Source organism: Thrips palmi, unplaced genomic scaffold, assembly GCF_012932325.1.
Source record: "Thrips palmi isolate BJ-2018 unplaced genomic scaffold, TpBJ-2018v1 HiC_scaffold_8, whole genome shotgun sequence".
Lineage (NCBI taxonomy): Eukaryota > Metazoa > Arthropoda > Insecta > Thysanoptera > Thripidae > Thrips > Thrips palmi.
In genome coordinates this window covers 8,648,188-8,663,729 of record NW_023144635.1, presented here as the reverse complement: position 1 = coordinate 8,663,729, position 15,542 = coordinate 8,648,188, and the positions used below count along the sequence as shown (strand labels likewise).

Sequence of the window (15,542 nt, the reverse complement as noted above, 5' to 3'; positions counted from 1 at the left end):
CCAGCAGGGCCGTGTTATTCTCCATTTCCCGCTGCACAAACCATCTCAGCGACGTTTCACTCCCCAGCTTCATAAAGTTGCCCGTCCGGCTCTTGCCTGCTCGCTTGCTCTGCCGCGCGTCTTGAGGGCAGGCCAGGGCAGGGCGAGGGCCCGGAGGGTCTTGACGGCGCGCGGCGCTGGCGCCACCCCTCGGGCCCGCCTGGAACCCGGTCGGCGCCGCCACGGCGCGGCACGGCGCGGCACGGCACAGCGGGGCGCGCGAAGAAGGTGCATTTTTAAAGCGGCCGCCTCGCCGTCTCCGGACTGAGCTCGAGACAGCGGTGAGCTCGTTAGCGCCGTAACTAGCTGGCGGGGCTGGCGGCGGAACTTACACCCCCACCCCCACCCCCTCGGAATCAGAATGCGCGCAGTGCACTCGCGTGTGATGGTGGCGTACATTTTGCATGTCCTCATCCTGGAGGACCGCTTAAGAGATTGTTGTCCCGCCAGCCCCACCAGCCCCGCCACGTACGCGGCGCCGGAATCAAGTTGGTACATTATGCTGAAAGGCGCGCGGCAGGGCGGGGCGGGGCGGGGCGGGGCGGGGCGGGGCGGGGCGGGGCGGGGCGGGCGGGGCGGGGACGGGCCGTCGAGCTGGGGTGAGGTGCTCTTTGCGCCCGCCAAACAGTCAGGACGTCGTTAGGGGGAAAGAGGATAGAGGAGTTGAGACATGGAGCGTCCTGGGGATGCCCCCCGTCCCCCCCCCTCCTCCTGCTCCTGCTCTCTAAGTCACGCAGGCTCTCAGGCGGGTAGTGCGGTCGGTGCGGCCACTGCCCGAGAACAGCAGATCGTAAACGTAAACTGTGGCCTTTTCTGTTGTTGCAGGAGCCGCTGACCACCGTATGGCAAGGTGACCGAGGTAAGGCAGGAAGGACACGTCACTTGCCATTCGTTTGAAGACCGCTGACACGCTTTGAATCATTGACACCGATTTAAAGCACAGAAGTTGGTAGCAAACGACAGACACAATGCTAAGCCAAATACCACAGAACCCAACATTCTCTGCTCTGCGACCAACTTTGCGGCAATACTGCTCCCAAACGAAGGCGTGAAATCGCTCTCTCTCTCTCTTAGTTAGCAAAGGCTTGCCAAAGGAACGTCCACACGGAGTGCAGGCCACTGTGGGTGGGGTGGGTCGCTGTCAATGTTGGCAGCAATGGCAGCCGACAGCGTGTCAGTGATAATTGCGTCCCCAAGTGTCGTGCGCGTGTCCGGCCCGTGTCACGTGTGCGTCTCCAATAATGGCGATTTACGGCCGGCCCCGCCCGCGCCCACCTTGACGATACCATTACCCTGACAGGTGATTACCCCCACTCCCCGCAGATGGCATCCTTTCCGCCCCAGCGGCCTAGCGCGGCGTGGCGTGGCGCGGCGCGGCCTGGAGCGGCTCGGAGTGCCCATGGCGGCGGCGCTCCCATCCGCCACATCATGAGCTGCGACAGTCTAGACTTATGACCCTTGCACAGCCGCACAGCCCGGCCGTGCCTGGAGGCCCCCGCGGCAGGCTGGCTGGCTGGCTGGCTGCTCGGTCGGCCCCGCCTTTGGACCCCGAGCCGCATATACATACTGCCCCTCCCTCAGCGCGCCTCGGCGGCAGCAATAAGCTGTCCCGGCGCCAGAAATGGGGGACGTCCCGATGGGTCGGCCGTCTCTGCGTGTGTGTGTGTGTGTGTGTGTGCGTGCGTGTTGTGTGTGTGTGTGTGTGTGTGTGTCTGTCTGTCTGTCTGTGTGTGCGTGCGCCACAGGGTGGGGGCACAAACCAGATTATTCTGTACATCATTGCGGCCATGCGGCGCCGTGCTCTCGCCGATCCCCTGCAGGCCTGATAATAACACTCCACGGCCCCCGGCTTGGCCGCCCCCAGCTAGACTGCCCCCGGCGACCCCGGCGACGACCCCGCCCCCTTCTTGGCCAGTGGCAGCCGGCCGCACCGGGCCGCACGTCCGGCCGGGGAATGTAACGAGGTCTGGCCAGCGTCACGGCCTCGGCCTCCACGGCGCGGCCGGCGTCACGCGCGCGCTGTAAAACCGACCGGGAGGAGAATTGGTTGCGTTCCTGGCGTTCGGTCGCCGCGTGCCTGCCGGTGTGTTGCGGTGTGTGGCGGTTTGTGGGCCGCGGAATACATCTCGCCGCCTACAACGAGTGCGCGGTCCTGGTGCGCGATGATCAGCATTGAAATGACGGACAGCGGCGTGCGTCGATTGCACGGCGGGAAGGCTGCAGTGCGCTGCGCCCCTAACCTGATGCATACATCACAAAAACCACACTCACACCACACACACACCTACACGCCGTAGTGCGGCCCCGGCCGGTGCTGAAATTGGTTTCCCAGCACATTCGCGCTTCCCGTGGTTGGCCGTGGCGTTTCGTTCGCGTTGGGCTTTGATCCGCGAGCGGGCGAATATATCGGCCGCCCAGATTTCGCGCACTGCTTTTACAGCAATCAAACACACACGCACACACACACAAACATACCGGCAGCAGCAGGATCAAACTCGACACGCGCTCGCCTCGCATGCACACCACTCGGGCCGCGGCGCATGCGCGCATCCGGCGGTGTAATCCCATCCTGAGACGCTGCAGGGCAACAGATAGCAAAAAGCGGTCATAAAAGCCCCCCGCCGCCCCCGCGCTCCCCCGGCAGCCGCCGTTTTATATTCGCTTAATTCGGCAACGTATTGCCCCGGGCTGGGCTAGGCTGGGTGGGCTGGCTGCCTGGGCCTGGGCCCGCCCGGCTCTGCAAATAAGAAATTACATAAGTACATACAGCGACGGCGTGCGGGCCAGCGGGGCCAGGCCATGGCCGGGCGGGGCAATCCCCTGAATTTCATTTAGCGCCGTCTTTCCTCTCCATTTCTCGCGGCGTGGCGTGGCGCGGCGTGGCGTGGCACGGCCGCCTGCTCGGTCTGGGCGGTCTGGCCGCGACGCTCCACGGCCCGCACTTCTTATTTTAATGTGAGAAATGGTGACGATTCATCTTGGCGCTTAAGAGAAATATTTGCGTGCCGGCGTAGCGCAGCGAAAGCCTCGCAGTGGCGCAGTGGCGTCAGCCTGCGGACTGCCGGGTAGGCAACGCGCGGGCGCGGCCGAGTGGCGGGCCGGCCTACCTCGCACGGCGCTTGGCGCTCCGAGCCACGAACTCCGCCGGCCGCGCCGCGCCGCGCCGGACTCGGAGAGGGTCCACGCCGGACTGGGGACGGCCTGAAGCAAGATCTATCGGTGGTGCTGCCACAATCGCATTTACGGTCCCGGCGCTTCCTCATCGAGCACGCCCCGCCCCGCCCCGCCCCGCCCCGCCACACCGCGCGGCGCTAGTATCGGCTGCAGCGAACCGCGACGATGGTGGTCGATTGGGCCGCAAAATGCCCGCTCTTCCCCCCTCCCCTTCCTTTCCCCCAGGGGCCCCGAGGGGGCTGCTGGAGCGCTGGCCCGGTACGGCCCGGTACGGCCCGGTACGGCCCCGATCCTCCATCTGTCTCCGTCGGCGCGCGTGCGAGCGAGAGGCAAGGCGCCCCGGCGATGCACTCGGCGGCGGAACGGATGGCCGGCCCCTCCGGCCTGACGGCCTGACGGCGTGACCCCTGACCCGCCGCCGTCTCGGCAGCCGGAACGGAATGCTCCGAACGCCGCCCTGGCGCCCCGGGCCCCACACCGGGTGGAGCCGGGAAGGCCGCCCTGCAGGGAAGCCCTCTTCGTGGGGCACTGCGAACAGAGTGGCGGTTGTCTCTGCGAGGCCCTCCACTCCACCGCACCGACTTGTCCCTGCACTGCCCCGCCTGTCAGCCCCGCGCCCCGCACGGCCACTCGATTCCAGATCCGCGCCGGGGCGGGGCGGGCAGGGCGGGGCTGAGGTGGTGTGCCTAGCTAAGCGAGCGGCTACCTAAAAGCAAAGTCTTGTCCGGGCCGGGCACTTTGACGGGCTGCTTGGCGTGGCCTGGCGCAGGCCTGGCGCGGCGCCGAGCCATCGGCCGGCGTCGGCCCTCGCGGTTGCCGGGCTGCCCATCCAGGAACCAAATCGAACCGAATTGAATCCTGCTGGATGATGCCGAGGCCGGGCCGGGCCGCTGCAGATATAGGGCTGAGCTATTAACGGATGCCGTGGGATGGAGCGGGCGGGGCGGAATGGAGGGCGGAGCGCTCTGACCTGAAAACCAATTTGATCTCACTCCCTCATACCACGGACCACGGGGTGGCGCAAGGCGCGCAAGGCCGCGCAAGGCGCGCGAGTAAGCCCCGCCCGTCCGCGTGCTGTTCCGCCAACTCGGCGAAGACTCCTGTCCGGCAAGTTGGCACTGAGATTTACTGGCTCCCTCTTCAAGTCCTTCGTCTCCGTCGGCCTCCCGCGCCGCTGCATCGGGGGTCGTCAAATGAACTGCGTGCCCATCCGAGACCGCGAGGCCGGGCCGGGCCGGGCCAGGCCCCCCGCAATCTCCTCGTGTCCTGGCTGACCTTGGGGCTCGCCATGAGGGCCTCGAGGACGGGGCCGGGGGCCGCCCGCTGGGATTGGTTTCAGTGTCGCCACATAAGCAGGCAAAGACTCCCGCGACGCCGTGGCGTGGAAAGGGGCTGGCCGCCAGCCAAGCTATCAGTCCGCCCGGTCCGCGCGCAGTCTGCCCACTGGACAACTTGAATTTGGCTAGTGTAGCGAGGGCGCTGAGGTTGGCAACCCTATTCCGACTCGCGAGGTGCCTACTGAGGTGGCAACACTGATGGGTACGGAGTTTGTGCACGGCCCCGGTAGGGTCCAAGTGCATCTCGCTCTCCGGCACACCTCTCGTAAAGTTGCTATCGCTCCGCCCCGCCCCGCCCCACCTGCTGGCCCGCTGGCGGCAATGCGCGCTGGTCCGCAACAAGAAGGAGCAGCGCGTCTTCCCCGCGGCACGCGCTGATGCGCGTCCCCTGTAAGTTGGCCGAATCTGCATCGAAACAACGCGTGGGTGAGGGGGAGGGGGAGGGGAGTACCTCCGCAGCGCAATAAGCCTGGTCAGCAGGGCGAGGAGGGGGTGGGGCAATTTCGACTGGTCGCGCTGCCCCGCGCTGCGTCGCTCGGCGTGGAGGATTTGGCGCACGTCGCGACCATTGCTCACCGCCACCCCCGGATAGGATAGGACAGGATAGGATAGCCCTGAGTGACGCCAATAACGGCCTTCTTGTTCTGCCTTCCGTTCTGCAGCGCGGCGAGCGTAGCACCTCAGTGTACACGGGGCCAATTCAAACCTGTTCATTTCGTCGCTCTCGCACCTCTTGGCTTACCTGTACCTGCGTGAGCGAGAGAGACCGAGCCATGTGATGGTCCCACTGCGGATCCCCCTTGGAACGAGGAATCCGGCCATACCCATGTGTTTTATGTTCAATTTAGGACTTGCGGTCTGAACGTGCCAGTCTGCCGCGACCGCTGCTGGGCCGCGTACGGAGGCGGCGTCCCGTTGTCCCGTTGCCCCGTCAAACGGCGGCAATGCCGCAATCGTGCAATCGTGACCCGGCAAGCCGGCGAGGCCTGCAATTATGCAATTACGCGGCGGGGCGGGGCGGGGCAGGGCGTCCACGGTCTCGGCCTCGGTATGGCTGGCTCGGCGGCTCGGCTGGCGGGGTTTTGTTTCCCGTTTTCACTCGGCCCTACTCCGCCTGAATAGCAAGTGGCCCGGGGGGTCCTCGGTCCCCGCCAGCCCGTCTGCCCCGCCTGGGCCCCGCCCACCCGTTATCCGGCCGTTCCCCGGCCGTCTAGCGCCGTCGAGCGCCGTTTAGCGTCCGTTTAACGGTCGCTCCATCGGCCGCTGGATATTTTATCAGGCAGTCTCGGCTGTCGGGTGACGCGGGCGGCGGATGCGGCCGCAGGGCCCAGGCGAGGCGGGGCCCCGAGGTGCGATAAGTTGGCAGTTGGCACTGCTTTATCATCCGCCGCGGCCGGGTCGCGAACCCGAACCCCTGGCGCGGCCTCGGCCAAGGCGGCGCCTGCGGCTGTCCTAGTCACGCCACTGCACGGCCGCACCGCCCGGCCACGGTGCCGACCCTAGACTGGTCCCCGAGGACTGAAAAGTGGAGCCTGGCGGAGAACACCAGAACCTCATCAAGGAAGACGGCGCCAGACTGATTAGAGAAAGATTTTCAATCAAGCCCGGTCGGCGGCGCGGCCCGAGCAGCGCGCGACCCCATTGGCTGCTGGGGCGTGTGCGGATAGGGGAATTGGAGAGGGAGGGTGTCCTCGCGGGCGTGCCGATGCCGTCCTGGACCCTCGCAGCGCGCCAGCGCCACGCGTTCGGGCTTCTTTTCTGCATCGCCGCATTGGCTTCGTTTTCCTTGGCCACGCTGAGCCGCGCTGAGCGGTGCAGTCCGAGAGGGAAGAGGGGGTGGGGAAGAGAGAAAGAGGCAGAGTCAGACACGCGCTGCTCCGGCGTGCTCCGTTTCTTTCATTTTCCTCGCAATCCCCTCGTCCCTTCATTTAGTAAACGTTTCGATCGCGGCGCGCTGCAAAGCGATCCGCACAGTGTATCGTCGCTCTGTCTCTCTCGCACACACGCGGCACTTCGTGAGTGTGGGAAGGACCCACCGACCGGTGTCACCACGACGCGGCCCGTCGCGAGTACACTGTGCCCTTTGTGGCGACTGGCGACCACTGCCGCCCCTCCGGCCCCACAAAGCCGTGCTCCAAAATGTGGCCGGAAGTTGGCAGCGAGGAGCAGGACGGGGACGATCAACAGAGAGGACAAGGACGTGGCGCCGCGTGGCGCCGCGTGCCGCCGAGATGGCCGTTTGTTGCACCCGGAAAGTTTACTGCGGCCGCAAGCGCGCAAGCAGCTGTCCGACGGGCTCCCAGCGAGCGGCGCGCCGCCGCCTTCCAGCACGCTCCCAGCAGCATGCCCCGCGTCACTCAACGCACCGCCCCCTCGGTTAAACATTTGTTGTGGCCTGTCTCTGCCGCGCGTCTCCGCGCCTCGGCGACCGGGCCCGCTTCTCTCAAGAGTCTGTCGCAAAAAGACGGACTGGGTGTCGTTACGGCACGTTTTGGATTGGATGGCCCCGAGCGGCGACTTGGATTTCGGAGAACGAACGGCAAGCGGAGGAAGGCTTCCTCGGGAAATTGGGAAAGGGGGGGGGGAGAAGCCCCGGCTGGAAATGGAGGTAACGGGTGGGGCAGCGGACGCCATCTCCGACAAGGCGGGCAAGTCGCCGGCAAAAACTCAATTATGTGGCCAGTTTTCTCGCTCAACGGGCAGCACAGCCAGCCAGCCAGCCACCCCGGGGGAGGCGGCGGGGCGGTCACCGCAAGAATCCGCGCGAGTCAGCCAGGCGCCGTGGGGCTCGGCGAGGGTCTCGAGGCCTCGGGGCACCTTGCCTCGGGGGCAAAGAGAGAGGCGATGTTTATTTTGCTGCGAAACAGCGACGCTACGTTGCCGCGTTGCCGTTCTACCGGGCAAGAGGTGGCCGAGCCGAAGGCCCGAAGGGTTGCCGCTTCATTGCCATTATCTCGTGACCACGGCCGAGCAGGCCCAGCAGGCCCAGCAGGCCCAGCAGGCGCGGGACACTCATGACCGTGGCGTCGTGTGTGACAGCAGCCCAGTGCGCGCAGTGCCAGGGCGCCCTGGGTGCGGCCGAGTCGGGCCGACAAGCAGACAGCCAATTAGCGGCAAACTACAGAGTAGGCCAGACGATGCCACCGCCTCCCCCTCCCCTCCCCAAACGTACGAGGCGGCCCCACGCTAGTTCACCGCCCCTCGTAATGAACCTCTGAACGCCTCTTGAAGGCCCTGACACCCTGCCCACAGCAATGTCCTGGAGAGGCTCCCCGCTTTCGGAACCTCTGCGGGAATGGCTCAAGCACCCGTCTCGGCCCAGAGGGGCATCCTTTCAGGTCGTGGGGCCGGATAGCCGAGTGTCCCAAACAGTCAGGAGGCATCGGCTTCACGATGGTATCGCTGTGTCCTGTCGATGTCCAGCAGACGGTCCACGTGCAGGCCGGCGAGGAGGCCGGCGAGGCCCCCGAGGTGGTGGTGGAGGGGCCGACTCATCTGCACGGCCCACTTAACGGGCGTGGCGGCCTCGCCCTGGCCTCGCCCTGCCCGCCCGCGTGGGCCTCGGCGTGGCCAGGCCGGCCTAATCGAATTGGCTGAGCGAGAGGCACCCCGGGGGCAGCGAGGGCGGCGGGGGCGTGTCTCGGCTGCGTGTGCACGACACGACTGTACAGTACACCGCCAAACGGGCCGGCCCGTCTTCCGCGCGTCCTTTTTTCCGAGCTCGAAGAAAGCGGCAGCTGTGCCAGTGGCAGCCCCTCGGGCAGCCCTGTCCGCCCTGTCGGCCCCGTCGGCCTGCAGTGGGAGCAATCTCCTTTTCGAAGCGGAAATTTGTCTTGTTGGCCACACGGGCGGGCTGGCTGGCTGGCCGGCCCGCCAGGTGGAGGAGGCCCTCGCCGCCGAGCACTCCGGCACTCCACACAAGGCTTCCCCCCGCCGCAGCGCCGCAGCGCCGCAGCCCGGCACCGCGGGAATATATTTGCGGAGGCCAAACAATCTGCGGAACGACAGGCAGGCAGCCCAGCCCGCCAGCGGCGCGACGTCCAATGTCGCCCCGCCCCGCCCCGCCCCGCCCCGCCCCGCCGCAATGCAGTGTACTGTCTCGCGGAGGCCGTCTCCCGCAGGCGCGCCGTCGTGTCGCGCACCGAGACTTGGGGCGCCGGAAATGCGGCGAGGCCTCCGTTGTCTTGCTCTGCAGCCTGTTTCCGCTCTGTCTCTCTCTCTCTCTCTCGGAGCGCCCCGTAGCAGATAGAGAGAGAAATGGCGCTGGAGACGTCGGCCCGTTGACTCCACGCAGTCTTTTGTTTCCGCCTCGTCCCGAGGTGCGTCCTCCAGTACAGACTCCAGCAGCATCTCCGGGCCGCCAACGGCTCCCTGTGGCCTCCAGTCCTACAGTGCTCCAGCGATTTGCGTACCGCGCACCGCATGCTGGCGCCCCGGCCCTGCGAGGCGAGGGGCGCCGCCAGGGCCATGCCGGGCCGGGCGCCGGGCCCAGGGGGGCGGGGCGGGGCGGGGCGGGGGCACTCTTCCTTCGCCCGGCCCGGACTCCGGCGGCAGTGTCGCCAACCGACTTGGAGCAAATGCAGTCGCCAAAGCCACGTCGCGTGTGCGGGCTGGGGTGGCGACACTGCGCGCAAACTGCACCCGCGATGCAAAACAGAGTGGAAGCAGCGCGTCGCGGCGGGGCGGGGCCGGGCGGGGTGAAGTGAAGTAGGTCGTCGCTCTGTTCTGCATCCGAGCGCCGAAACGGCGGAGGCGCGGTGGGGCGGGGTGGCACCGCGGTGGCGTCGCATGCCATCAGCCACGATCCTTTCAATTGTTTTTTCTTTCCCGTCGCTACACTGTCGCCGCGTGCTCGGCGCGCTCGGCGTGACGGGTCATTAATGCGTGCAGAAAATGGATGAATAAGCACGGCGGAGCGAAAGCGCGGCAAATAAAACAGAAAAAAACAACGGGGAAAACGAGATTTCTTTGGAATGACATTGACGGGCGCGCTGTGTGAAAGCGGGACTGTCTCTGTGCGCGCGCCTGTCGCGCGTGTGTGTGAGTGAGAGTCAGTGTGTGTGAGTGAGAGTGAGTGAGTGGGTGAGTGGGTGAGCGCCGCCCGGTCCTTCCATCCGCATTACCCAATCGCCTCTCGAAGGGCTGCCGGCTCGGCGGCTCGCCCGTCAAGAACGCGAATGCCACTATGAATGCAAATGCTGTGCCACTGTGCTGTGCTTCGCCGCTTCGCCGCTCTGTTTGCCAGCCGTGCCGAGCGAATTACCGCCTCAATCATATTCGCCAACATTCGCTGACAGGTCGCATGCCGCGTTAATCCCGCCGCTTGCGCAGCCCGCGTGTCGCCGCGATGACAATTGTGGCGTTGTAGTGCTGCCGGCCGCGCGTCTGTTGGCAGCCCTGCCTCCCCACTCCGCTCCGCCCTTCACCGCCACACACACACACGCGAACGCGCGCACACACACACACACAGGCATGGGCTTATGGCCACTCCGCTACACGGCCGTTCTCCTTGTCCGCAGGATGGTGCTGGGGCCGCTGATGCTCCTGCTGCTGAGCCGTGGCCTGGCGGGGCTCGGCCAGCCCCAGGGTCCGGACGACGCCAACCTCGAGGAGGCGCTGCACTCCCAGCCCGAGGTAAGTAGCAGCAGAAGGGGGAAACGAGGCGAATGAGCTATCGGGAAAAGGAGGGCCGGCGGAGGGGAAATCGAAACCCACGCGGACGATAAGACAGTGATGAAGCAGTAGCTCCCTGCTGCGGCAGTAGGGGTGTGGATGCGGGGAGTAAGGAAGTCCAGTGGGAAGGCGGAAGGGGGTGGGGGTCGTTACCGAACAATGCATTCTGCGCCGGGCGCTGCGTTTATGCGTAATGGTGGTAGCCCTGCACCGCCGCCGCCCCGATTCCAGCGTCAGCGCGCGTCAGCGTGTACACAAGTTGACAGTGATGCGCCAGTCAATTCTGAAGATTCTGAACGGAGTATTTCTCTCTCGCACTCATGGAGCTCGCCGATGGACGCGAGAAAGACAGTGCAAAGGATGGGGATTGGGGATTCGGGGGCGGGACCCTGCGTTTGGAATCAGCCTGGTCCTGGTGGCTGCTCGGCCCGGACGGTCCGGGCGGGGCGGCCCGAGCCGCGACCTCCCGATTCCAAGTGATTGCATGCAGATTCGAAGCGGCAGCGGCGTCCGCGCGCCGAAATGCACTCGCCTCCGTCCCTTCCCGGCGCCGCTCCTCTCTCCCGAGAGCAACTTGGGTGTCATTAAAAGTTGTCCGTCGCCCCGAACGGTGAAGAATAGCCCCCCGAAAAGATTGGGCCGGCGCCGGGGCCGGGGCGGCCGGGACGCGCGCTCGGTGCAGCCGTTGGGCCGTGCGGCGCGGACCTGGAGGACGTCGCCGACGCCGTCCCCTCGTAAGCGGAGTGCTCGGTGCTCATCGATTGCGCACTGCTGCCGGCCTGGTCCTCCCGCCGCAATGCGCAGCCATAGCGCAGTCATTCGTCAGGCACCGTCGCGCCCGTCCCCCCCACCGAGCGCGTGACGCACGCCAGACGCCGGGGGGCCGGGGCCACCCTCTCCCTGAACTTGGAGCCGTCAATCATTCATCGCGGTCCCTGACCATCGTCAATAATTCGCGTCGCCTTGCAGTCCTCGCAGTCCTCCGCAGCGCTGCCAAGGGCGACGCATTGCGACCGCTGGCACGGCGCCGTCCCCGGCGGGGCGGGGCGGACCGAACGCGACGACGCCGTCGTCCACATTTTAACGCGCGCGGCTCGGCAGACGGACGGACGGCGACCCGCGCACCGGGCTCCACCCCGACGGCGCAATATTTATCTCATCGTGGCGGCCGGCGTGTGTGTGTGTATGTGAGGGGGGGGGGGGCGCCCTGGACGCAGCCTCGGACACGCGGCGGCTCGCGTCAGCCCGCGTGTGATTTGTGGTGACAAATGAGTCCTCCGGCCGCCCCTCCGTGCCTTCCGTGCTCGGGGCGGGGCGGAGCGGGGCGGGCATTCCCCGCTAGGTCCGCGCCAGGCCGCGCCAGGCCAGCATTCCCCGGTTCCCCGCCCCGCCGGCGGTTCAGCCGCGGAAAGGCGGAAACGCGGCGGCCGCGGCTCACTGGGCCGCGCACTGCGCGCCCCGCGCACCAGACCGCGCACTCGGCGCGGCCAGAAGGAGCGACGCGGAGATGAGCATGTGCGCGTGAAATCACACGTGTGCCACCTCGGCATGCCGATAAGGGACGCGGTGTCTGTCTGTCTGTCTGTCTGTCTGTCTGTCTGTCTGTCTGTCTGTCTGTCTGTCTGTCTGTCTGTCTGTCTGTCTGTCTGTCTGTCTGTCTGTCTGTCTGTCTGTCTGTCCGCCTGTCTGCCCGTCGGACGGCGAAGGTGCGTGTGTGTATGCGGAGTGAGAGCGGCCTCCCCGCTGATGGCGCGTGGTGCGTGGTTGGCGCTCGCGCGTGGAAGAGCGAGAGAGAGGGAGAGCGCCTTACTCCAGAGAATTGGACTGCGCGGTCCAGCACTTGGCGGTGCGCGCTGCTCTAGCGCTGCTCTAGCGCGGCGTACTTTAAGCGCCACGCACTCTAAACGCCGAGCACGCCGAGCGAGCCGAGCTCGCGGAGCGCCTCTTGCATTGTGCCGCACTTAGGCACACTCGCCGTAAAAGCCGCAGTACTCCCCGCGCACCTCATCAACGCCATGCTGTGCGCCACACACGGACGGGCAGCAGGCAGACAGACAGACAGACAGACGGACGGGCCGACAGACAGACAGGCAGGCAGACAGACAGACAGACAGATAGACAGACAGACAGACAGACAGACAGACAGACAGAAGGACGCTCGAAAAGTTGCCGCCGAATCTGTCTTGCTGGGCGTGGGCGGCGCCTGGAGGGCCGCTGGCGGTGTGGTGCGGCCTGGGGCTCCGCTCGGGGCTCGGGGCGCGGGGCGCGGGCGGCATCGAAACCAGAGCGTCGTTATTATCTCGTGGCCGTTTCCTTGTTAGGGCGACGCAGTGACAGTCGTCGCCAGTCCGCTGCCGTTTCTGGGCGCCGCGAATATACGACACCCTTGCCGCGCTGTTCTAGAAAACAGAAAAAAAAAGGACGACAAAAGTGGAGTCTTTGGGCTCCTAGCAGTTCCTGGCAGTGTAGGCGGTGCCGCGGCTCATTCCCACCGGCAGCTCGTTTTATTCCCCGTCCGAAGCTCAAACTGGAATTTAATCGTGTGCGTGAGAGAGAGCCCTCACTCGGACTCGGAAAAGCGTCCCTCTCTTATTTCTTTCCTTTTTTTAGTTTCACTGGCAGGGGGCCCTCTATGAATCTACATTCTCCCTCCCAGGCCGCACACCCCGCTCAGTTGGCTCCCCAAACGCTCATGTCCTGCGAGCGCCGACACATGTTCCGACTGCGTGTGTGTGTGTGTGTGCACGCGCCCCCTGCGCTTTTGTGTAGGTGAGCGTACCGCGTGCATGTGCCTGTGTGAGTGTGTGTTTCCTCCCTATTTCCAACTCTGTCCTGCGTCCTCCAAGCGCTCCTGCCCCCTCCCCTTTCCCCGTAACTGCCTCCGCTCCAGTTGTGGGGCAGCACCGGGCAGGCGGCGGCTCGTTGAGGTTGTTCTTGAGGCCGTGCTCGAGGCCGTGCCCGAGGCCGTCCGGACCACCGCCGCCAAACTGCTCCAAACGTCTTGACCAGGCCTCGGACCGGGCTGGGCTGGGCCAGACCGGGCCATCGAGAGCTGCTGAGCCGCTGAGCTGCAGCGTCTGCACGGTCCGCACGCCGCGTGGCCTCCGTCCTGGGGTACTTTGCGCTTCTAGTGGAGCGGCGGCCGCCAATTAATCTCAGCGACCCGTGAAATGATCAGTACAAGGACCGCGAATTGGAGCCCCGCCACCAGCCAGCCAGCCAGCCAGCCAGCCAGCAGCCAGCCAGCCGCGCAGCCAATAGGCTGGCCGCAATTATTATTGGCGTAGCACGGCGACGGGGAGGGGAAGGGGGCTCTCCGTTGCCAGCAGCGGAGTGTCGGCGAAGAGGCTGCGCCGAGCGTAGCGGAATTCTGGAGAGGAAATAAAAATAAAGAAAAGACTCGAAAGGCGATCGCGGTAATGACGTTTTTGTTCCTCTGCGGGGCGCGGGGCGGCGGCGGGGCGGCGGGGCCTTCGCCGCCATGGCGCTCCTGCTTGTCGCCTTCAATATCCACCCGGCCCGGCCCGCCTGGGCGACGCGCCCTGGGACATGTGTTTTTTGGGACAGGGGCGTACGAACGGTGAAGACCACCAATCCGGGCTGGCAAGGGTTATCCTGACGCAGCTGTTACGACACACAAAGGGGCCGGCCGGCCGGGGGCCGGGGCCCGGACGACGAAGGGGAGAAATAAAGTCCCAAAGTCCGAGCCCTTGAATGGGATGAATGCAGGGCCGGGGCTCGGCGGGGCTCGGCGGGCTCGGCCAGGGCTTGCCGAGGCCGGGGTAACGAGATGGCCGGGCAGGACGGCAGGACGGGGACGGCCCGCGCGCACCGGGGGGAATATTTGGCTACACGTCAAAGAGAATGGAAAGGAAAGGCGCCTCCTACACGAAAAAATAAAAAATGTCTCCGCACGCAGAAACGTTTCCGCCGGGGCTACCTTTGCACATTGGAGTGTTCTGAACACACAGGGCGGGTCGCTTCCGCTTCGAGGGCCTCTGTTTGCACGCCTTCCCGCTGCGCCGCGCCGTGGAGGACAGGGGACTTGGGGTTTGAAGCGCTAGTCTGACTCGTGCCTGTTGGGACGAGTGGCGATGCTGCCGCCGAAGTCTTGTTGAAGACGTCGACTCGTCTGGAGCTGTTTTGACCGGCCGGCCTCTGCCTCGGCCCAAACAGTGAGCCACACCTCCTTGCAGTCCTGAGGCGGGCGAGCGAGAGAGGCAGTCGCAGCCCGCAGCGCGCCGCAGCGCCAGTTGGTCTTCCTGTCTGGTCCTGTCGCCCCAAGTTGAGTCGAGGCGGCCGGACGCAGCTGGTCCGGCCTCTCCTCGGCCGCGCCAAGCCGCGCCAAGCCGCGCCAAGCGCGCCAAGCCGCGCCAAGCAGCGCCAAGCCGCGCAAGCCGCGCCCAAACCCGCCCAAACGCGCCGCAGCGCCAAGCAGCGCCAAGCCGCGCCAAGCCGCGCCAAGCCGCGCCAAGCAGCGCCAAGCCGCGAAGCAGCGCCAAGCAGCGCCAAGGCGCGCCAGCCGCGCCAAGCCGCGCCAAGCAGCGCCAAGCAGCGCCAAGCAGCGCCAAGCGCAAGCCGGCAAGGGGCCGGCCAAGGCAGCGAAGCCGCGCCGCGCGCCAAGCAGCGCCAAGAGCGAAGCGCGCAGCAGGCGCAGGCCAAGCCGCGCCGCGCGCCGAGAGCGCCAAGCAGGCCAAGCGCGCCAAGCAGCGCCAAGCAGGCCAAGGCGAAAGGCGCAACGCGCCAGCCGCGCCAAGTTTGCGCCAAGAGCGGCAGGGGCCGGCGCCAAGCAGCCCCCAGGCCAAGCGGCCCAGCGCCAAGCGGCCAAGCAGTATCAAGCCGCGCCGATGACGCCAAGGGCGGCCGCGCAAGCAGGCCAAGCCCCCCAAGAGGCAAGCCCGCCGCCGCCAAGCAGCGCCAAACCGCCCAAACACCCAAATTTCCGACAAAGGACAGGATTGCCCATTTCCTCACGCAGCGGCGGCGCAACCCGGGAGTGGTAGAGACGCAGCGGCGGCAGCACTCGCATTGCCATGCCGCGGGACGCCCAGAGGGCCGGGAGCGGGGCAAGGCATGTTCAGGGCCGGGAGGCCCTGCTGGGCGCGGCGGGGAACAATTTGGGGGCCGCGGGTCCGGCAGTCCGACCAGGCCGATGAGGCCCTGTCGTTATCGGCTGTCGTCATTATTAATCCGACGCTTCGATGACGACCTGGGCGGGGCGGGGCGGGGCGGGGTGGGCGGAGCGCCCCGAGGGAATGCCGCCGCCGCCGGCAGCAGCATCGCCCAAACACGAAACTTTCGCACAATTATGGTGATTTA

General features: G+C 66.3%; 1 protein-coding gene across 1 annotated transcript in view; it reads left to right on the top strand.

The window, feature by feature from the left end:
- LOC117653063 (CCN family member 1) overlaps positions 1-15,542 on the top strand; it is a 76,654-nt gene that overhangs the window by 42,025 nt on the left and 19,087 nt on the right. Inside the window, exons 3-4 of the mRNA XM_034398425.1 lie at positions 865-898; positions 10,070-10,184. Coding sequence (XP_034254316.1) covers positions 10,071-10,184 — 114 coding nt within the window. The 5' untranslated portion in view covers positions 865-898; position 10,070. The remainder of the gene's footprint in view (positions 1-864; positions 899-10,069; positions 10,185-15,542) is intronic.